The sequence below is a fragment of the Mobula birostris genome, chromosome 29 (genome assembly GCF_030028105.1).
Source record: "Mobula birostris isolate sMobBir1 chromosome 29, sMobBir1.hap1, whole genome shotgun sequence".
In the NCBI taxonomy this organism is placed as follows: Eukaryota; Metazoa; Chordata; class Chondrichthyes; order Myliobatiformes; family Myliobatidae; genus Mobula; species Mobula birostris.
In genome coordinates, this window is record NC_092398.1 from 26,738,210 (window position 1) to 26,761,625 (window position 23,416).

General features: G+C 55.1%; 1 protein-coding gene across 1 annotated transcript in view; it reads right to left on the minus strand.

Annotated features, from left to right (window-relative positions):
* Nucleotides 1-23,416, minus strand: part of LOC140190273 (fibulin-1-like) — a 148,515-nt gene that overhangs the window by 16,440 nt on the left and 108,659 nt on the right. The window contains exon 10 of the mRNA XM_072246857.1: nt 68-211. Coding sequence (XP_072102958.1) covers nt 68-211 — 144 coding nt within the window. The remainder of the gene's footprint in view (nt 1-67; nt 212-23,416) is intronic.

Below are 23,416 nucleotides of genomic sequence, written 5' to 3' on the forward strand. Positions count from 1 at the left end.
CCACGGGCCGTTTGGGGGGGTGGAATGGAAGGGAGGTCAGGGAAGACCAGGGGGTGGGGGGGCTCACCCACACAGCGAGTGTTGTCCTCACTGGCCTGGTAACCGATGCTGCAGCTGATTGGCGTCCAGAGGCAGGAGTAGGAGCCGATGGTGTTGTAGCAGCTGAGACCCGGCGGGCATGGCTGGTGAAGGGACGCGCACTCATTTGTGTCTATCAGAGAGCAAACCCACCACCGTCAGTGAAGACCCAACCCTGAGAGCGGATCCCAGCCCTTAGCCCACCCCGGGGATCTGTTACCCCCAAACCCCCGGATTAGATCCCAGTCTGTAACCCACTCCCGGGGATCTGTTATTCTATATATAAACCCCCAAACCCCCGGATTAGATCCCAGTCTGTAACCCACTCCCAGGGATCTGTTAATCTATATATAAACCACCCAAACTCCTGAATTAGATCCCAGTCTGTAACCCACTCCCGGGGATCTGTTATTCTATAAATAAACCCCCAAACCACGGGATTAGATCCCAGTCTGTAACCCACTCCCAGGGCTCTGTTAATCTATATGTAAACCACCCAAACTCCTGAATTAGATCCCAGTCTGTAACCCACTCCTGGGGATCTGTTATTCTATAAATAAACCCCCAAACCACCGGATTAGATCCCAGTCTGTAACCCACTCCTGGGGATCTGTTATTCTATACATAAACCACCAAAACCCCATGCATTAGATCCCAGTCTGTAACCCAGGCCCGGGGATCTGTTATACTATATATAAACCCCCCAAACCCCCAGATTAGATCCCAGTCTGTAACCCACTCCTGGGGATTTGTTATTCTAGAAATAAACCCCCAAACCCCCAGATTAGATCCCAGCCCTTAGCCCACACCAGGGATCTGTTATTCTAGAAATAAACCACCAAAGCCCAGATTAGATCCCAGTCTGTAACCCAGTCCTAGGGATCTGTTATTCTATAAATAAACCCCCAAACCCCCAGGATTAGATCCCAGTCTGTAACCCACTCCCAGGGATCTGTTAATCTATATATAAACCAACCAAACCCCTGGATTAGACCCCAGCCTGTAACACACCCCAGTGATCTGTTATTCTATATATAAACACCCTGAACTACCAGCCTATACCCTGCCCGTTGGGAGCTGACTTGAGGAAATTCATTTAATTTGATTCAGCCGCAGAGCAAAAATGAAGATTTGGCTGGAGTTACACTCATTAAAATTGTTTCCCAGAAGGTCTCAGACAGGCAGCTCTGCATTGAACCCTGTCCCTCAGTTCCTCTCTCTCAGGGGCAGATCTGTACACTGACCAGTGTCTCTCAGTCCCTCTCTCTCAGGGGGAGATCTGTATACTGACCGGTGTCTCTCAGTCCCTCTCTCTCAGGGGGAGATCTGCACACGGACCAGTATCTCTCAGTCCCTCACTCTCATCGGGAGATTTGTACACTGACAAGTGTCTCTCAGTCCCTCTCTCTCAGGAGAGATCTGTACACTGACCGGTGTCTCTCAGTCCCTCTCTCTCAGGAGAGATCTCTACACTGACCAGTGTCCCTCAGTCCTTCTCACTCGGGGAGAGATCTGTACACTGACTGGTGTCTCTCTATCCCTCTCGGGCGGGGGGGGGAGATCTGTACACTGACCTGTGTCTCTCTGTCCCTCTCTCTCAGGGGGAGATCTGTAGACTAATCGGTGTCTCTCAGTCCCTCTCTCTCAGGAGAGATCTGTACACTGACTGGTGTCTCTCAGTCCCTCTCTCTCAGGGGAGATCTGTACACTGACCAGTGTCTCTCAGTCACTCTCTCTCAGGGGGAGATCTGTAGACTAACCGGTGTCTCTCAGTCCCTCTCTCTCAGTGGAGACCTGTACACTGACTGGTGTCTCTCAGTCCCTCTCTCTCAGGGGAGATCTGTACACTGACCAGTGTCTCTCAGTCCCTCTCTCTCAGGAGAGATCTGTACACTGACCAGTGTCCCTCAGTCCTTCTCACTCGGGGAGAGATCTGTACACTGACTGGTGTCTCTCTATCCCTCTCGGGCGGGGGGGGGAGATCTGTACACTGACCAGTGTCTCTCAGTCACTCTCTCTCAGGGGGAGATCTGTAGACTGACCGGTGTCTCTCAGTCCCTCTCTCTCAGTGGAGACCTGTACACTGACCAGTGTCTCTCAGTCCCTCTTGGGGGGAGATCTGTACACTGACCAATGTCTCTCAGTCCCTCTCTCTCAGGGGGAGTTCTGTACACTGACCAGTGTCTCTCAGTCCCTCTCGGGGGGTGGGGGGGGGAGATCTGTACACTGACCGGTGTCTCTCAGTCCCTCTCTCTCAGGGGAGATCCGTACACTGACCGGTGTCTCTCAGTCCCTCTCTCTCAGGGGAGATCTGTACACTGACCGGTGTCTCTCAGTCCCGCTCTCTCAGGGGGAGATCTGTACACTGACCAGTGTCTCTCAGTCCCTCTTGGGGGGTGGCGGGGGGGAGATCTGTACACTGACCGGTGTCTCTCAGTCCTTGTCTCTTAGGGGAGATCTGTACACTGACCAGTGTCTCTCAGTCCCTCTTGGGGGGAGATCTGTATACTGACCAGTGTCCCTCAGTCACTCTCTCTCAGGGGAGATTTGTACACTGACCAGTGTCCCTCAGTCCTTCTCTCTCGGGGAGAGATCTGTACACTGACCAGTGTCTCTCAGTCCCTCTTGGGGGGAGATCTGTACACTGACCAGTGTCTCTCAGTCCCTCTTGGGTGGAGATCTCTACACTGACTGGTGTCTCTCAGTCCTTGTCTCTTCGGGGAGATCTGTACACCTACCAGTGTCTCTCAGTCCCTCTTGGGGGGAGATCTGTACACTGACCAATGTCTCTCAGTCCCTCTCTCTCAGGGGGAGTTCTGTACACTGACCAGTGTCTCTCAGTCCCTCTTGGGGGGTGGGGGGGGAGATCTGTACACTGACCGGTGTCTCTCAGTCCCTCTCTCTCAGGGGAGATCCGTACACTGACCGGTGTCTCTCAGTCCCTCTCTCTCAGGGGAGATCTGTACACTGACCGGTGTCTCTCAGTCCCGCTCTCTCAGGGGGAGATCTGTACACTGCCCAGTGTCTCTCAGTCCCTCTTGGGGGGTGGCGGGGGGGAGATCTGTACACTGACCGGTGTCTCTCAGTCCTTGTCTCTTAGGGGAGATCTGTACACTGACCAGTGTCTCTCAGTCCCTCTTGGGGGGAGATCTGTATACTGACCAGTGTCCCTCAGTCACTCGCTCTCAGGGGAGATTTGTACACTGACCAGTGTCCCTCAGTCCTTCTCTCTCGGGGAGAGATCTGTACACTGACCAGTGTCTCTCAGTCCCTCTTGGGGGGAGATCTGTACACTGACCAGTGTCTCTCAGTCCCTCTCGGTGGGTGGGGGGGGGGGAGATCTGTACACTGACCGGAGTCTCTCAGTCCTTGCCTCTTAGGGGAGATCTGTACACTGACCAGTGTCTCTCAGTCCCTCTTGGGGGGAGATCTGTATACTGACTGGTGTCTCTCAGTCCCTCTCTCTCAGGGGAGATATGTACACTGACCGGTGTCTCTCAGTCCCTCTCTCTCAGTGGAGATCTGTACACTGACCAGTGTCTGTCAGTCCCTCTTGGGGGGAGATCTGTATACTGACTGGTGTTTCTCAGTCCCTCTCTCTCAGGGGGAGTTCTGTACGCTGACCAGTGTCTCTCAGTCCCTCTCGGGGGGTGGGGGGGGTACGGAGATCTGTATTCTGACCGGTGTCTCTCAGTCCTTGTCTCTTAGGGGAGATCTGTACACTGACCAGTGTCTCTCAGTACCTCTCGGGTGGTGGTGGTGGGGGGGAGATCTGTACACTGACCGGTGTCTCTCAGTCCCTCTCTCTCAGTGGGAGATCTGTATTCTGACCGGTGTCTCTCAGTCCCTCTCTCTCAGGGGGAGTTCTGTACACTGACCAGTGTCTCTCAGTACCTCTCGGGTGGTGGTGGTGGGGGGGAGATCTGTACACTGACCGGTGTCTCTCACTCCTTGTCTCTTAGGGGAGATCTGTACACCTACCAGTGTCTCTCAGTCCCTCTTGGGGGGAGATCTGTATACAAACTGGTGTCTCTCAGTCCCTCTCTCTCAGGGGGAGATCTGTAGACTGACCTGTGTCTCTCTGTCCCTCTCTCTCAGGGGGAGATTTGTACACTGACCGGTGTCTCTCAGTCCCTCTTGGGGGGAGATCTGTATACAGACTGGTGTCTCTCAGTCCCTCTCGGGGGGGGGGGGGGGGGGGAGAGAGAGATCTGTACACTGACCGGTGTCTCTCAGTCCCACTCTCTCAGGGTAGATCTGTACACTGACCGGTGTCTCTCAGTCCCTCTCTCTCAGGGGAGATCTCAACACTGACCAGTGTCCGTCAGTCCCTCTCTCTCAGGGGAGATTTGTACACTGACCAGTGTCCCTCAGTCCCTCTCTCTCAGGAGAGATCTGTACACTGACCAGTGTCTTTCAGTCCCTCTCGGGGGGTGGGGGGGGGGGGAGATCTGTACACTGACCGGTGTGTCTCAGTCCTTGTCTCTTAGGGGAAATCTGTACACCTACCAGAGTCTCTCAGTCCCTCTCTCAGGGGAGATCTGTACACTGACCAGTGTCCCTCAGTCCTTCTCTCTCGGGGAGAGATCTGTACACTGACCGGTGTCTCTCAGTCCCACTCTCTCAGGGGAGATCTGTACACTGACCAGTGTCCCTCAGCTCCTCTCTCTCAGGGGAGATTTGTACACTGCCCAGTAACCTTCAGTCCCTCTCTCTCAGGGGAGATTTGTACACGGACCAGTGTCTCTCAGTCCTTCTCTCTCGGGGAGAGATCTGTACACTGACTGGTGTCTCTCTGTCCCTCTCGGGCGGGGGGGGGAGATCTGTACACTGACCAGTGTCTCAGTCACTCTCTCTCAGGGGGAGATCTGTAGACTGACCGGTGTCTCTCAGTCCCTCTCTCTCAGTGGAGACCTGTACACTGACCAGTGTCTCTCAGTCCCTCTTGGGGGGAGATCTGTACACTGACCAATGTCTCTCAGTCCCTCTCTCTCAGGGGGAGTTCTGTACACTGACCAGTGTCTCTCAGTTCCTCTCGGGGGGTGGGGGGGGGAGATCTGTACACTGACCGGTGTCTCTCAGTCCCTCTCTCTCAGGGGAGATCTGTACACTGACCGGTATCTCTCAGTCCCGCTCTCTCAGGGGGAGATCTGTACACTGACCAGTGTCTCTCAGTCCCTCTCGGGGGGTGGTGGGGGGGAGATCTGTACACTGACTGGTGTCTCTCAGTCCTTGTCTCTTAGGGGAGATCTGTACACTGACCAGTGTCTCTCAGTCCCTCTTGGGGGGAGATCTGTACACTGACCAGTGTCTCTCAGTCCCTCTTGGGGGGAGATCTCTACACTGACTGGTGTCTCTCAGTCCTTGTCTCTTAGGGGAGATCTGTACACCTACCAGTGTCTCTCAGTCCCTCTTGGGGGGAGATCTGTATACTGACCGGTGTCTCTCAGTCCCTCTTTCTCAGGGGAGATATGTACACTGACCAGTGTCCCTCAGTCCCTCTCTCTCAGGGGAGATTTGTACACTGACCAGTGTCCCTCAGTCCTTCTCTCTCGGGGAGAGATCTGTATACTGACTGGTGTCTCTCGGTCGCTCTCGGGGGTGGGGGGGGGGGGAGATCTGTACACTGACCTGTGTCTCTCTGTCCCTCTCTCTCAGGGGGAGATCTGTAGTCTAACCGGTGTCTCTCAGTCCCTCCCTCTCAGTGCAGATCTGTACACTGACCTGTGTCTCTCTGTCCCTCTCTCTCAGGGGGAGATTTGTACACTGACCGGTGTCTCTCAGTCCCTCTTGGGGGGAGGTCTGTATACTGACTGGTGTCTCTCAGTCTCTCTCTCTCAGGGGGAGTTCAGTACACTGACCGGTGTCTCTCAGTCCCACTCTCTCAGGGGAGATTTGTACACTGACCAGTGTCCCTCAGTCCTTCTCTCTCGGGGAGAGATCTGTACACTGACTGGTGTCTCTCAGTCCCTCTCGGGGGGTTGGTGTGGGGAACAGATCTGTACACTGACCGGTGTCTCTCAGTCCCTCTCTCTCAGGGGAGATCTGTACACTGACCGGTGTCTCTCAGTCCCTCTCTCTCAAGGGAGATCTGTACACTGACCAGTGACCCTCAGTTCCTCTCCCTCAGGGGAGATCTGTACACTGACCAGTGTCTCTCAGTCACTCTCTCTCAGGGGGAGATCTGTAGACTGACCGGTGTCTCTCAGTCCCTCTCTCTTAGTGGAGACCTGTACACTGACCAGTGTCTCTCAGTCCCTCTTGGAGGGGAGATCTGTATACTGACTGGTGTCTCTCAGTCCCTCTCTCTCAGGGGGAGATCTGTACACTGACCAATGTCTCTCAGTCCCTCCCTCTCAGGGGGAGTTCTGTACACTGACCAGTGTCTCTCAGTCCCTCTCGGGGGGTGGAGGGGGGGAGATCTGTACACTGACCGGTGTCTCTCAGTCCCTCTCTCTCAGGGGAGATCTGTACACTGACCGGTGTCTCTCAGTCCCTCTCTCTCAGGGGAGATCTGTACACTGACCGGTGTCTCTCAGTCCCTCTCTCTCAGGGGAGATATGTACACTGACCGGTGTCTCTCAGTCCCTCTCTCTCAGGGCAGATTTGTACACTGACCAGTGTCTCTCAGTCCTTCTCTCTCAGGGGGAGATCTGTACACTGACCAGTGTCTCTCAGTCCCTCTCGGGGGGGGGGAGATCTGTACACTGACCGGTTTCTCTCCGTCCCTCTCTCTCTCAGGGGAGATTTGTACACTGACCAGTGTCTCTCAGTCCTTCTCTCTCGGGGAGAGATCTGTACACTGACTGGTGTCTCTCAGTCACTCTCTCTCAGGGTGAGATCTGTAGACTGACCGGTGTCTCTCAGTCCCTCTCTCTTAGTGGAGACCTGTACACTGACCAGTGTCTCTCAGTCCGTCTTGGGGGGAGACCTCTATACTGACCGGTGTCTCTCAGTCCCTCTCTCTCAGTGGGAGATCTGTATTCTGATCGGTGTCTCTCAGTCCCTCTCTCTCAGGGGGAGTTCTGTACACTGACCAGTGTCTCTCAGTACCTCTCGGGTGGTGGTGGTGGGGGGGAGATCTGTACACTGACCGGTGTCTCTCACTCCTTGTCTCTTAGGGGAGATCTGTACACCTACCAGTGTCTCTCAGTCCCTCTTGGGGGGAGATCTGTATACAAACTGGTGTCTCTCAGTCCCTCTCTCTCAGGGGGAGATCTGTAGACTGACCTGTGTCTCTCTGTCCCTCTCTCTCAGGGGGAGATTTGTACACTGACCGGTGTCTCTCAGTCCCTCTTGGGGGCAGATCTGTATACAGACTGGTGTCTCTCAGTCCTCTCTCTGAGGGGGAGATCTGTACACTGACCAATGTCTCTCAGTCCCTCTCTCTCAGGGGCAGATCTGTACACTGACCAGTGTCTCTCAGTCCCTCTCTCTCAGGGGGAGATCTGTATACTGACCGGTGTCTCTCAGTCCCTCTCTCTCAGGGGGAAAATTGCACACGGACCAGTATCTCTCAGTCCCTCACTCTCATGGGGAGATCTGTACACTGACAAGTGGCTCTCAGTCCCTCCCTCTCAGGTGGAGATCTGTATACTCACTGGAATCTCTCAGTCCCTCTCTCTCAGGGGAGATCTGTACACTGACCGGTGTCTCTCAGTCCCTCTCTCTCAGGAGAGATCTGTACACTGACCAGTGTCCCTCAGTCCTTCTCACTCGGGGAGAGATCTGTACACTGACTGGTGTCTCTCAGTCCCACTCTCTCAGGGTAGATCTGTACACTGACCGGTGTCTCTCAGTCCCTCTCTCTCAGGGAAGATCTCCACACTGACCAGTGTCCCTCAGTCCCTCTCTCTCAGGGGAGATTTGTACACTGACCAGTGTCCCTCAGTCCCTCTCTCTCAGGGGAGATCTGTACACTGACCAGTGTCTTTCAGTCCCTCTCGGGGGGTGGGGGGGGGGAGATCTGTACACTGACCGGTGTGTCTCAGTCCTTGTCTCTTAGGGGAAATCTGTACACCTACCAGAGTCTCTCAGTCCCTCTCTCTCAGGGGAGATCTGTACACTGACCAGTGTCCCTCAGTCCTTCTCTCTCGGGGAGAGATCTGTACACTGACCGGTGTCTCTCAGTCCCTCTCTCTCAGGGGAGATCTGTACACTGACCAGTGTCCCTCAGCTCCTCTCTCTCAGGGGAGATTTGTACACTGACCAGTGACCTTCAGTCCCTCTCTCTCAGGGGAGATTTGTACATGGACCAGTGTCTCTCAGTCCCTCTCTCTCAGTGGGAGATCTGTATTCTGACCGGTGTCTCTCAGTCCCTCTCTCTCAGGGGGAGTTCTGTACACTGACCAGTGTCTCTCAGTACCTCTCGGGTGGTGGTGGTGGGGGGGAGATCTGTACACTGACCGGTGTCTCTCACTCCTTGTCTCTTAGGGGAGATCTGTACACCTACCAGTGTCTCTCAGTCCCTCTTGGGGGGAGATCTGTATACAAACTGGTGTCTCTCAGTCCCTCTCTCTCAGGGGGAGATCTGTAGACTGACCTGTGTCTCTCTGTCCCTCTCTCTCAGGGGGAGATTTGTACACTGACCGGTGTCTCTCAGTCCCTCTTGGGGGGAGATCTGTATACAGACTGGTGTCTCTCAGTCCTCTCTCTGAGGGGGAGATCTGTACACTGACCAATGTCTCTCAGTCCCTCTTTCTCAGGGGCAGATCTGTACACTGACCAGTGTCCCTCAGTCCTTCTCACTCGGGGAGAGATCTGTACACTGACTGGTGTCTCTCAGTCCCTCTCGGGGGGGGTTGGGGGGGAGAGAGAGATCTGTACACTGACCGGTGTCTCTCAGTCCCACTCTCTCAGGGTAGATCTGTACACTGACCGGTGTCTCTCAGTCCCTCTCTCTCAGGGGAGATCTCAACACTGACCAGTGTCCGTCAGTCCCTCTCTCTCAGGGGAGATTTGTACACTGACCAGTGTCCCTCAGTCCCTCTCTCTCAGGAGAGATCTGTACACTGACCAGTGTCTTTCAGTCGCTCTCGGGGGGTGGGGGGGGGGGAGATCTGTACACTGACCGGTGTGTCTCAGTCCTTGTCTCTTAGGGGAAATCTGTACACCTACCAGAGTCTCTCAGTCCCTCTCTCAGGGGAGATCTGTACACTGACCAGTGTCCCTCAGCTCCTCTCTCTCAGGGGAGATTTGTACACTGACCAGTGACCTTCAGTCCCTCTCTCTCAGGGGAGATTTGTACACGGACCAGTGTCTCTCAGTCCTTCTCTCTCGGGGAGAGATCTGTACACTGACTGGTGTCTCTCTGTCCCTCTCGGGCGGGGGGGGGAGATCTGTACACTGACCAGTGTCTCAGTCACTCTCTCTCAGGGGGAGATCTGTAGACTGACCGGTGTCTCTCAGTCCCTCTCTCTCAGTGGAGACCTGTACACTGACCAGTGTCTCTCAGTCCCTCTTGGGGGGAGATCTGTACACTGACCAATGTCTCTCAGTCCCTCTCTCTCAGGGGGAGTTCTGTACACTGACCAGTGTCTCTCAGTTCCTCTCGGGGGGTGGGGGGGGGAGATCTGTACACTGACCGGTGTCTCTCAGTCCCTCTCTCTCAGGGGAGATCTGTACACTGACCGGTGTCTCTCAGTCCCTCTCTCTCAGGGGAGATCTGTACACTGACCGGTATCTCTCAGTCCCGCTCTCTCAGGGGGAGATCTGTACACTGACCAGTGTCTCTCAGTCCCTCTCGGGGGGTGGTGGGGGGGAGATCTGTACACTGACTGGTGTCTCTCAGTCCTTGTCTCTTAGGGGAGATCTGTACACTGACCAGTGTCTCTCAGTCCCTCTTGGGGGGAGATCTGTACACTGACCAGTGTCTCTCAGTCCCTCTTGGGGGGAGATCTCTACACTGACTGGTGTCTCTCAGTCCTTGTCTCTTAGGGGAGATCTGTACACCTACCAGTGTCTCTCAGTCCCTCTTGGGGGGAGATCTGTATACTGACCGGTGTCTCTCAGTCCCTCTTTCTCAGGGGAGATATGTACACTGACCAGTGTCCCTCAGTCCCTCTCTCTCAGGGGAGATTTGTACACTGACCAGTGTCCCTCAGTCCTTCTCTCTCGGGGAGAGATCTGTACACTGACTGGTGTCTCTCGGTCGCTCTCGGGGGTGGTGGGGGGGGAGATCTGTACACTGACCTGTGTCTCTCTGTCCCTCTCTCTCAGGGGGAGATCTGTAGTCTAACCGGTGTCTCTCAGTCCCTCCCTCTCAGTGCAGATCTGTACACTGACCTGTGTCTCTCTGTCCCTCTCTCTCAGGGGGAGATTTGTACACTGACCGGTGTCTCTCAGTCCCTCTTGGGGGGAGGTCTGTATACTGACTGGTGTCTCTCAGTCTCTCTCTCTCAGGGGGAGTTCAGTACACTGACCGGTGTCTCTCAGTCCCACTCTCTCAGGGGAGATTTGTACACTGACCAGTGTCCCTCAGTCCTTCTCTCTCGGGGAGAGATCTGTACACTGACTGGTGTCTCTCAGTCCCTCTCGGGGGGTTGGTGTGGGGAACAGATCTGTACACTGACCGGTGTCTCTCAGTCCCTCTCTCTCAGGGGAGATCTGTACACTGACCGGTGTCTCTCAGTTCCTCTCTCTCAGGGGAGATATGTACACTGACCAGTGACCCTCAGTCCCTCTCTCTCAGTGGAGATCTATACACTGACCAGTGTCTCTCAGTCCCTCTTGGGGGGAGATCTGTATACTGACTGGTATCTCCCAGTCCCTCTCTCTCAGGGGGAGAACTGTACACTGACCAGTGTCTCTCAGTACCTCTCGGGTGGTGGTGGTGGGGGGGAGATCTGTACACTGACCGGTGTCTCTCAGTCCCTCTCTCTCAGTGGGAGATCTGTATTCTGACCGGTGTCTCTCAGTCCCTCTCTCTCAGGGGGAGCTCTGTACACTGACCAGTGTCTCTCAGTACCTCTCGGGTGGTGGTGGTGGGGGGAGATCTGTACACTGACCGGTGTCTCTCACTCCTTGTCTCTTAGGGGAGATCTGTACACCTACCAGTGTCTCTCAGTCCCTCTTGGGGGGAGATCTGTATACAAACTGGTGTCTCTCAGTCCCTCTCTCTCAGGGGGAGATCTGTAGACTGACCTGTGTCTCTCTGTCCCTCTCTCTCAGGGGGAGATTTGTACACTGACCGGTGTCTCTCAGTCCCTCTTGGGGGCAGATCTGTATACAGACTGGTGTCTCTCAGTCCTCTCTCTGAGGGGGAGATCTGTACACTGACCAATGTCTCTCAGTCCCTCTCTCTCAGGGGCAGATCTGTACACTGACCAGTGTCTCTCAGTCCCTCTCTCTCAGGGGGAGATCTGTATACTGACCGGTGTCTCTCAGTCCCTCTCTCTCAGGGGGAAAATTGCACACGGACCAGTATCTCTCAGTCCCTCACTCTCATGGGGAGATCTGTACACTGACAAGTGGCTCTCAGTCCCTCCCTCTCAGGTGGAGATCTGTATACTCACTGGAATCTCTCAGTCCCTCTCTCTCAGGGGAGATCTGTACACTGACCGGTGTCTCTCAGTCCCTCTCTCTCAGGAGAGATCTGTACACTGACCAGTGTCCCTCAGTCCTTCTCACTCGGGGAGAGATCTGTACACTGACTGGTGTCTCTCAGTCCCACTCTCTCAGGGTAGATCTGTACACTGACCGGTGTCTCTCAGTCCCTCTCTCTCAGGGAAGATCTCCACACTGACCAGTGTCCCTCAGTCCCTCTCTCTCAGGGGAGATTTGTACACTGACCAGTGTCCCTCAGTCCCTCTCTCTCAGGGGAGATCTGTACACTGACCAGTGTCTTTCAGTCCCTCTCGGGGGGTGGGGGGGGGGAGATCTGTACACTGACCGGTGTGTCTCAGTCCTTGTCTCTTAGGGGAAATCTGTAAACCTACCAGAGTCTCTCAGTCCCTCTCTCTCAGGGGAGATCTGTACACTGACCAGTGTCCCTCAGTCCTTCTCTCTCGGGGAGAGATCTGTACACTGACCGGTGTCTCTCAGTCCCTCTCTCTCAGGGGAGATCTGTACACTGACCAGTGTCCCTCAGCTCCTCTCTCTCAGGGGAGATTTGTACACTGACCAGTGACCTTCAGTCCCTCTCTCTCAGGGGAGATTTGTACATGGACCAGTGTCTCTCAGTCCTTCTCCCTCGGGGAGAGATCTGTACACTGACTGGTGTCTCTCTGTCCCTCTCGGGCGGCGGGGGGAGATCTGTACACTGACCAGTGTCTCTCAGTCACTCTCTCTCAGGGGGAGATCTGCAGACTGACCGGTGTCTCTCAGTCCCTCTCTCTCAGTGGAGACCTGTACACTGACCAGTTCTTGGCGGGAGATCTGTACACTGACCAATGTCTCTCAGTCCCTCTCTCTCAGGGGAGATCTGTACACTGACCGGTGTCTCTCAGTCCCTCTCTCTCAGGGGAGATCTGTACACTGACCGGTATCTCTCAGTCCCGCTCTCTCAGGGGGAGATCTGTACACTGACCAGTGTCTCTCAGTCCCTCTCGGGGGGTGGCGGGGGGGAGATCTGTACACTGACCGGTGTCTCTCAGTCCTTGTCTCTTAGGGGAGATCTGTACACTGACCAGTGTCTCTCAGTCCCTCTTGGGGGGAGATCTGTATACCGACCAGTGTCCCTCAGTCACTCTCTCTCAGGGGAGATTTGTACACTGACCAGTGTCCCTCAGTCCTTCTCTCTCGGGGAGAGATCTGTACACTGATTGGTGTCTCTCAGTCCCTCTCGGGGGGGTGGGGGGGAGAGATCTGTACACTGACCGGTGTCCCTCAGTCCCACTCTCTCAGGGTAGATCTGTACACTGACCGGTGTCTCTCAGTCCCTCTCTCTCAGGGGAGATCTCTACACTGACCAGTGTCCCTCAGTCCCTCTCTCTCAGGGGAGATTTGTACACTGACCAGAGTCCCTCAGTCCCTCTCTCTCAGGGTAGATCTATACACTGACCAGTGTCTCTCAGTCCCTCTTGGGGGGAGATCTGTACACTGACCAGTGTCTCTCAGTCCCTCTTGGGGGGAGATCTCTACACTGACTGGTGTCTCTCAGTCCTTGTCTCTTAGGGGAGATCTGTACACCTACCAGTGTCTCTCAGTCCCTCTTGGGGGGAGATCTGTATACTGACCGGTGTCTCTCAGTCCCTCTCTCTCAGGGGAGATATGTACACTGACCAGTGTCCCTCAGTCCCTCTCTCTCAGGGGAGATTTGTACACTGACCAGTGTCCCTCAGTCCTTCTCTCTCGGGGAGAGATCTGCACACTGACTGGTGTCTCTCGGTCGCTCTAGGGGGTGGTGGGGGGGGGAGATCTGTACACTGACCTGTGTCTCTCTGTCCCTCTCTCTCAGGGGGAGAGCTGTAGACTGACCGGTGTCTCTCAGTCCCTCTCTCTCAGTGCAGATCTGTACACTGACCTGTGTCTCTCTGTCCCTCTCTCTCAGGGGAGATCTGTACACTGACCGGTGTCTCTCAGTTCCTCTCTCTCAGGGGAGATTTTTACACTGACCAGTGACCCTCAGTCCCTCTCTCTCAGTGGAGATCTATACACTGACCAGTGTCTCTCAGTCCCTCTCTCTCAGGGGGAAAATTGCACACGGACCAGTATCTCTCAGTCCCTCACTCTCATGGGGAGATCTGTACACTGACAAGTGGCTCTCAGTCCCTCCCTCTCAGGTGGAGATCTGTATACTCACTGGAATCTCTCAGTCCCTCTCTCTCAGGGGAGATCTGTACACTGACCGGTGTCTCTCAGTCCCTCTCTCTCAGGAGAGATCTGTACACTGACCAGTGTCCCTCAGTCCTTCTCACTCGGGGAGAGATCTGTACACTGACTGGTGTCTCTCAGTCCCACTCTCTCAGGGTAGATCTGTACACTGACCGGTGTCTCTCAGTCCCTCTCTCTCAGGGAAGATCTCCACACTGACCAGTGTCCCTCAGTCCCTCTCTCTCAGGGGAGATTTGTACACTGACCAGTGTCCCTCAGTCCCTCTCTCTCAGGGGAGATCTGTACACTGACCAGTGTCTTTCAGTCCCTCTCGGGGGGTGGGGGGGGGGAGATCTGTACACTGACCGGTGTGTCTCAGTCCTTGTCTCTTAGGGGAAATCTGTAAACCTACCAGAGTCTCTCAGTCCCTCTCTCTCAGGGGAGATCTGTACACTGACCAGTGTCCCTCAGTCCTTCTCTCTCGGGGAGAGATCTGTACACTGACCGGTGTCTCTCAGTCCCTCTCTCTCAGGGGAGATCTGTACACTGACCAGTGTCCCTCAGCTCCTCTCTCTCAGGGGAGATTTGTACACTGACCAGTGACCTTCAGTCCCTCTCTCTCAGGGGAGATTTGTACATGGACCAGTGTCTCTCAGTCCTTCTCCCTCGGGGAGAGATCTGTACACTGACTGGTGTCTCTCTGTCCCTCTCGGGCGGCGGGGGGAGATCTGTACACTGACCAGTGTCTCTCAGTCACTCTCTCTCAGGGGGAGATCTGCAGACTGACCGGTGTCTCTCAGTCCCTCTCTCTCAGTGGAGACCTGTACACTGACCAGTTCTTGGCGGGAGATCTGTACACTGACCAATGTCTCTCAGTCCCTCTCTCTCAGGGGAGATCTGTACACTGACCGGTGTCTCTCAGTCCCTCTCTCTCAGGGGAGATCTGTACACTGACCGGTATCTCTCAGTCCCGCTCTCTCAGGGGGAGATCTGTACACTGACCAGTGTCTCTCAGTCCCTCTCGGGGGGTGGCGGGGGGGAGATCTGTACACTGACCGGTGTCTCTCAGTCCTTGTCTCTTAGGGGAGATCTGTACACTGACCAGTGTCTCTCAGTCCCTCTTGGGGGGAGATCTGTATACCGACCAGTGTCCCTCAGTCACTCTCTCTCAGGGGAGATTTGTACACTGACCAGTGTCCCTCAGTCCTTCTCTCTCGGGGAGAGATCTGTACACTGATTGGTGTCTCTCAGTCCCTCTCGGGGGGGTGGGGGGGAGAGATCTGTACACTGACCGGTGTCCCTCAGTCCCACTCTCTCAGGGTAGATCTGTACACTGACCGGTGTCTCTCAGTCCCTCTCTCTCAGGGGAGATCTCTACACTGACCAGTGTCCCTCAGTCCCTCTCTCTCAGGGGAGATTTGTACACTGACCAGAGTCCCTCAGTCCCTCTCTCTCAGGGTAGATCTATACACTGACCAGTGTCTCTCAGTCCCTCTTGGGGGGAGATCTGTACACTGACCAGTGTCTCTCAGTCCCTCTTGGGGGGAGATCTCTACACTGACTGGTGTCTCTCAGTCCTTGTCTCTTAGGGGAGATCTGTACACCTACCAGTGTCTCTCAGTCCCTCTTGGGGGGAGATCTGTATACTGACCGGTGTCTCTCAGTCCCTCTCTCTCAGGGGAGATATGTACACTGACCAGTGTCCCTCAGTCCCTCTCTCTCAGGGGAGATTTGTACACTGACCAGTGTCCCTCAGTCCTTCTCTCTCGGGGAGAGATCTGCACACTGACTGGTGTCTCTCGGTCGCTCTAGGGGGTGGTGGGGGGGGGAGATCTGTACACTGACCTGTGTCTCTCTGTCCCTCTCTCTCAGGGGGAGAGCTGTAGACTGACCGGTGTCTCTCAGTCCCTCTCACTCAGTGCAGATCTGTACACTGACCTGTGTCTCTCTGTCCCTCTCTCTCAGGGGAGATCTGTACACTGACCGGTGTCTCTCAGTTCCTCTCTCTCAGGGGAGATTTTTACACTGACCAGTGACCCTCAGTCCCTCTCTCTCAGTGGAGATCTATACACTGACCAGTGTCTCTCAGTCCCTCTTGGGGGGAGATCTGTATACTGACTGGTATCTCCCAGTCCCTCTCTCTCAGGGGGAGAACTGTACACTGACCAGTGTCTCTCAGTACCTCTCGGGTGGTGGTGGTGGGGGGGAGATCTGTACACTGACCGGTGTCTCTCAGTCCCTCTCTCTCAGTGGGAGATCTGTATTCTGACCGGTGTCTCTCAGTCCCTCTCTCTCAGGGGGAGTTCTGTACACTGACCAGTGTCTCTCAGTACCTCTCGGGTGGTGGTGGTGGGGGGGAGATCTATACACTGACCGGTGTCTCTCACTCCTTGTCTCTTAGGGGAGATCTGTACACCTACCAGTGTCTCTCAGTCCCTCTTGGGGGGAGATCTGTATACAAACTGGTGTCTCTCAGTCCCTCTCTCTCAGGGGGAGATCTGTAGACTGACCTGTGTCTCTCTGTCCCTCTCTCTCAGGGGGAGATTTGTACACTGACCGGTGTCTCTCAGTCCCTCTTGGGGGCAGATCTGTATACAGACTGGTGTCTCTCAGTCCTCTCTCTGAGGGGGAGATCTGTACACTGACCAATGTCTCTCAGTCCCTCTCTCTCAGGGGCAGATCTGTACACTGACCAGTGTCTCTCAGTCCCTCTCTCTCAGGGGGAGATCTGTATACTGACCGGTGTCTCTCAGTCCCTCTCTCTCAGGGGGAAAATTGCACACGGACCAGTATCTCTCAGTCCCTCACTCTCATGGGGAGATCTGTACACTGACAAGTGGCTCTCAGTCCCTCCCTCTCAGGTGGAGATCTGTATACTCACTGGAATCTCTCAGTCCCTCTCTCTCAGGGGAGATCTGTACACTGACCGGTGTCTCTCAGTCCCTCTCTCTCAGGAGAGATCTGTACACTGACCAGTGTCCCTCAGTCCTTCTCACTCGGGGAGAGATCTGTACACTGACTGGTGTCTCTCAGTCCCACTCTCTCAGGGTAGATCTGTACACTGACCGGTGTCTCTCAGTCCCTCTCTCTCAGGGAAGATCTCCACACTGACCAGTGTCCCTCAGTCCCTCTCTCTCAGGGGAGATTTGTACACTGACCAGTGTCCCTCAGTCCCTCTCTCTCAGGGGAGATCTGTACACTGACCAGTGTCTTTCAGTCCCTCTCGGGGGGTGGGGGGGGGGAGATCTGTACACTGACCGGTGTGTCTCAGTCCTTGTCTCTTAGGGGAAATCTGTACACCTACCAGAGTCTCTCAGTCCCTCTCTCTCAGGGGAGATCTGTACACTGACCAGTGTCCCTCAGTCCTTCTCTCTCGGGGAGAGATCTGTACACTGACCGGTGTCTCTCAGTCCCTCTCTCTCAGGGGAGATCTGTACACTGACCAGTGTCCCTCAGTCCTTCTCTCTCGGGGAGAGATCTGTACACTGACCGGTGTCTCTCAGTCCCTCTCTCTCAGGGGAGATCTGTACACTGACCAGTGTCCCTCAGCTCCTCTCTCTCAGGGGAGATTTGTACACTGACCAGTGACCTTCAGTCCCTCTCTCTCAGGGGAGATTTGTACATGGACCAGTGTCTCTCAGTCCTTCTCCCTCGGGGAGAGATCTGTACACTGACTGGTGTCTCTCTGTCCCTCTCGGGCGGCGGGGGGAGATCTGTACACTGACCAGTGTCTCTCAGTCACTCTCTCTCAGGGGGAGATCTGCAGACTGACCGGTGTCTCTCAGTCCCTCTCTCTCAGGGGAGATCTGTACACTGACCGGTGTCTCTCAGTCCCTCTCTCTCAGGGGAGATCTGTACACTGACCGGTATCTCTCAGTCCCGCTCTCTCAGGGGGAGATCTGTACACTGACCAGTGTCTCTCAGTCCCTCTCGGGGGGTGGCGGGGGGGAGATCTGTACACTGACCGGTGTCTCTCAGTCCTTGTCTCTTAGGGGAGATCTGTACACTGACCAGTGTCTCTCAGTCCCTCTTGGGGGGAGATCTGTATACTGACCAGTGTCCCTCAGTCACTCTCTCTCAGGGGAGATTTGTACACTGACCAGTGTCCCTCAGTCCTTCTCTCTCGGGGAGAGATCTGTACACTGATTGGTGTCTCTCAGTCCCTCTCGGGGGGGTGGGGGGGAGAGATCTGTACACTGACCGGTGTCCCTCAGTCCCACTCTCTCAGGGTAGATCTGTACACTGACCGGTGTCTCTCAGTCCCTCTCTCTCAGGGGAGATCTCTACACTGACCAGTGTCCCTCAGTCCCTCTCTCTCAGGGGAGATTTGTACACTGACCAGAGTCCCTCAGTCCCTCTCTCTCAGGGTCGATCTATACACTGACCAGTGTCTCTCAGTCCCTCTTGGGGGGAGATCTGTACACTGACCAGTGTCTCTCAGTCCCTCTTGGGGGGAGATCTCTACACTGACTGGTGTCTCTCAGTCCTTGTCTCTTAGGGGAGATCTGTACACCTACCAGTGTCTCTCAGTCCCTCTTGGGGGGAGATCTGTATACTGACCGGTGTCTCTCAGTCCCTCTCTCTCAGGGGAGATATGTACACTGACCAGTGTCCCTCAGTCGCTCTCTCTCAGGGGAGATTTGTACACTGACCAGTGTCCCTCAGTCCTTCTCTCTCGGGGAGAGATCTGCACACTGACTGGTGTCTCTCGGTCGCTCTCGGGGGTGGTGGGGGGGGGAGATCTGTACACTGACCTGTGTCTCTCTGTCCCTCTCTCTCAGGGGGAGAGCTGTAGACTGACCGGTGTCTCTCAGTCCCTCTCTCTCAGTGCAGATCTGTACACTGACCTGTGTCTCTCTGTCCCTCTCTCTCAGGGGGAGATTTGTACACTGACCGGTGTCTCTCAGTCTCTCTTGGGGGGAGATCTGTATACTGACTGGTGTCTCTCAGTCTCTCTCTCTCAGGGGAGATCTGTACACTGACCGGTGTCCCTCAGTCCTTCTCTCTCGGGGAGAGATCTGTACACTGACTGGTGTCTCTCAGTCCGTCTCGGGGGGGGGTGGTGTGGAGAACATATCTGTACACTGACCGGTGTCTCTCAGTCCCTCTCTCTCAGGGGAGATCTGTACACTGACCGGTGTCTCTCAGTCCCTCTCTCTCAAGGGAGATCTGTACACTGACCAGTGACCCTCAGTTCCTCTCCCTCAGGGGAGATTTGTACACAGACCTGTGACCTTCAGTCCCTCTCTCTCAGGGGAGATTTGTACACGGAACGGTGTCTCTCAGTCCCTCTCTCTCAAAGGAGATCTGTACACTGACCAGTGTCTCTCAGTCCCTCTCTCTCAGGGGGAGATCTGTACACTGACCAATGTCTCTCAGTCCCTCTCTCTCAGGGGGAGTTCTGTACACTGACCAGTGTCTCTCAATCCCTCTCGGGGGGTGGGGGGGGGAGATCTGTACACTCACCGGTGTCTCTCAGTCCCTCTTGGGGGGAGATCTGTACACTGACCGGTGTCTCTCAGTCCTTGTCTCTTAGGGGAGATCTGTACACCTACCAGTGTCTCTCAGTCCCTCTTGGGGGGAGATCTGTATACAAACTGGAGTCTCTCAGTCCCTTTCTCTCAGGGGAGATATGTACACTGACCAGTGTCTCTCAGTTCCTCTCTCTCAGGGGTGATTTGTACACTGACCAGTGTCTCTCAGTCCCTCTCTCTCAGTGGAGATCTGTACACTGACCAGTGTCTGTCAGTCCCTCTTGGGGGGAGATCTGTATACTGACTGGTATCTCTCAGTCCCTCTCTCTCAGGGGGAGAACTGTACACTGACCAGTGTCTCTCAGTACCTCTCGGGTGGTGGTGGGGGGGGGAGATCTGTACACTGACCGGTTTCTCTCCGTCCCTCTCTCTCTCAGGGGAGATTTGTACACTGAACAGTGTCTCTCAGTCCTTCTCTCTCGGGGAGAGATCTGTACACTGACTGGTGTCTCTCAGTCACTCTCTCTCAGGGTGAGATCTGTAGACTGACCGGTGTCTCTCAGTCCCTCTCTCTTAGTGGAGACCTGTACACTGACCAGTGTCTCTCACTCCTTGTCTCTTAGGGGAGATCTGTACACCTACCAGTGTCTCTCAGTCCCTCTTGGGGGGAGATCTGTATACAAACTGGTGTCTCTCAGTCCCTCTCTCTCAGGGGGAGATCTGTAGACTGACCTGTGTCTCTCTGTCCCTCTCTCTCAGGGGGAGATTTGTACACTGACCGGTGTCTCTCAGTCCCTCTTGGGGGCAGATCTGTATACAGACTGGTGTCTCTCAGTCCTCTCTCTGAGGGGGAGATCTGTACACTGACCAATGTCTCTCAGTCCCTCTCTCTCAGGGGCAGATCTGTACACTGACCAGTGTCTCTCAGTCCCTCTCTCTCAGGGGGAGATCTGTATACTGACCGGTGTCTCTCAGTCCCTCTCTCTCAGGGGGAAAATTGCACACGGACCAGTATCTCTCAGTCCCTCACTCTCATGGGGAGATCTGTACACTGACAAGTGGCTCTCAGTCCCTCCCTCTCAGGTGGAGATCTGTATACTCACTGGAATCTCTCAGTCCCTCTCTCTCAGGGGAGATCTGTACACTGACCGGTGTCTCTCAGTCCCTCTCTCTCAGGAGAGATCTGTACACTGACCAGTGTCCCTCAGTCCTTCTCACTCGGGGAGAGATCTGTACACTGACTAGTGTCTCTCAGTCCCACTCTCTCAGGGTAGATCTGTACACTGACCGGTGTCACTCAGTCCCTCTCTCTCAGGGAAGATCTCCACACTGACCAGTGTCCCTCAGTCCCTCTCTCTCAGGGGAGATTTGTACACTGACCAGTGTCCCTCAGTCCCTCTCTCTCAGGGGAGATCTGTACACTGACCAGTGTCTTTCAGTCCCTCTCGGGGGGTGGGGGGGGGGAGATCTGTACACTGACCGGTGTGTCTCAGTCCTTGTCTCTTAGGGGAAATCTGTAAACCTACCAGAGTCTCTCAGTCCCTCTCTCTCAGGGGAGATCTGTACACTGACCAGTGTCCCTCAGTCCTTCTCTCTCGGGGAGAGATCTGTACACTGACCGGTGTCTCTCAGTCCCTCTCTCTCAGGGGAGATCTGTACACTGACCAGTGTCCCTCAGCTCCTCTCTCTCAGGGGAGATTTGTACACTGACCAGTGACCTTCAGTCCCTCTCTCTCAGGGGAGATTTGTACATGGACCAGTGTCTCTCAGTCCTTCTCCCTCGGGGAGAGATCTGTACACTGACTGGTGTCTCTCTGTCCCTCTCTGGCGGCGGGGGGAGATCTGTACACTGACCAGTGTCTCTCAGTCACTCTCTCTCAGGGGGAGATCTGCAGACTGACCGGTGTCTCTCAGTCCCTCTCTCTCAGTGGAGACCTGTACACTGACCAGTTCTTGGCGGGAGATCTGTACACTGACCAATGTCTCTCAGTCCCTCTCTCTCAGGGGAGATCTGTACACTGACCGGTGTCTCTCAGTCCCTCTCTCTCAGGGGAGATCTGTACACTGACCGGTATCTCTCAGTCCCGCTCTCTCAGGGGGAGATCTGTACACTGACCAGTGTCTCTCAGTCCCTCTCGGGGGGTGGCGGGGGGGAGATCTGTACACTGACCGGTGTCTCTCAGTCCTTGTCTCTTAGGGGAGATCTGTACACTGACCAGTGTCTCTCAGTCCCTCTTGGGGGGAGATCTGTATACCGACCAGTGTCCCTCAGTCACTCTCTCTCAGGGGAGATTTGTACACTGACCAGTGTCCCTCAGTCCTTCTCTCTCGGGGAGAGATCTGTACACTGATTGGTGTCTCTCAGTCCCTCTCGGGGGGGTGGGGGGGAGAGATCTGTACACTGACCGGTGTCCCTCAGTCCCACTCTCTCAGGGTAGATCTGTACACTGACCGGTGTCTCTCAGTCCCTCTCTCTCAGGGGAGATCTCTACACTGACCAGTGTTCCTCAGTCCCTCTCTCTCAGGGGAGATTTGTACACTGACCAGAGTCCCTCAGTCCCTCTCTCTCAGGGTAGATCTATACACTGACCAGTGTCTCTCAGTCCCTCTTGCGGGGAGATCTGTACACTGACCAGTGTCTCTCAGTCCCTCTTGGGGGGAGATCTCTACACTGACTGGTGTCTCTCAGTCCTTGTCTCTTAGGGGAGATCTGTACACCTACCAGTGTCTCTCAGTCCCTCTTGGGGGGAGATCTGTATACTGACCGGTGTCTCTCAGTCCCTCTCTCTCAGGGGAGATATGTACACTGACCAGTGTCCCTCAGTCCCTCTCTCTCAGGGGAGATTTGTACACTGACCAGTGTCCCTCAGTCCTTCTCTCTCGGGGAGAGATCTGCACACTGACTGGTGTCTCTCGGTCGCTCTAGGGGGTGGTGGGGGGGGGAGATCTGTACACTGACCTGTGTCTCTCTGTCCCTCTCTCTCAGGGGGAGAGCTGTAGACTGACCGGTGTCTCTCAGTCCCTCTCTCTCAGTGCAGATCTGTACACTGACCTGTGTCTCTCTGTCCCTCTCTCTCAGGGGAGATCTGTACACTGACCGGTGTCTCTCAGTTCCTCTCTCTCAGGGGAGATTTTTACACTGACCAGTGACCCTCAGTCCCTCTCTCTCAGTGGAGATCTATACACTGACCAGTGTCTCTCAGTCCCTCTTGGGGGGAGATCTGTATACTGACTGGTATCTCCCAGTCCCTCTCTCTCAGGGGGAGAACTGTACACTGACCAGTGTCTCTCAGTACCTCTCGGGTGGTGGTGGTGGGGGGGAGATCTGTACACTGACCGGTGTCTCTCAGTCCCTCTCTCTCAGTGGGAGATCTGTATTCTGACCGGTGTCTCTCAGTCCCTCTCTCTCAGGGGGAGCTCTGTACACTGACCAGTGTCTCTCAGTACCTCTCGGGTGGTGGTGGTGGGGGGGAGATCTGTACACTGACCGGTGTCTCTCACTCCTTGTCTCTTAGGGGAGATCTGTACACCTACCAGTGTCTCTCAGTCCCTCTTGGGGGGAGATCTGTATACAAACTGGTGTCTCTCAGTCCCTCTCTCTCAGGGGGAGATCTGTAGACTGACCTGTGTCTCTCTGTCCCTCTCTCTCAGGGGGAGATTTGTACACTGACCGGTGTCTCTCAGTCCCTCTTGGGGGCAGATCTGTATACAGACTGGTGTCTCTCAGTCCTCTCTCTGAGGGGGAGATCTGTACACTGACCAATGTCTCTCAGTCCCTCTCTCTCAGGGGCAGATCTGTACACTGACCAGTGTCTCTCAGTCCCTCTCTCTCAGGGGGAGATCTGTATACTGACCGGTGTCTCTCAGTCCCTCTCTCTCAGGGGGAAAATTGCACACGGACCAGTATCTCTCAGTCCCTCACTCTCATGGGGAGATCTGTACACTGACAAGTGGCTCTCAGTCCCTCCCTCTCAGGTGGAGATCTGTATACTCACTGGAATCTCTCAGTCCCTCTCTCTCAGGGGAGATCTGTACACTGACCGGTGTCTCTCAGTCCCTCTCTCTCAGGAGAGATCTGTACACTGACCAGTGTCCCTCAGTCCTTCTCACTC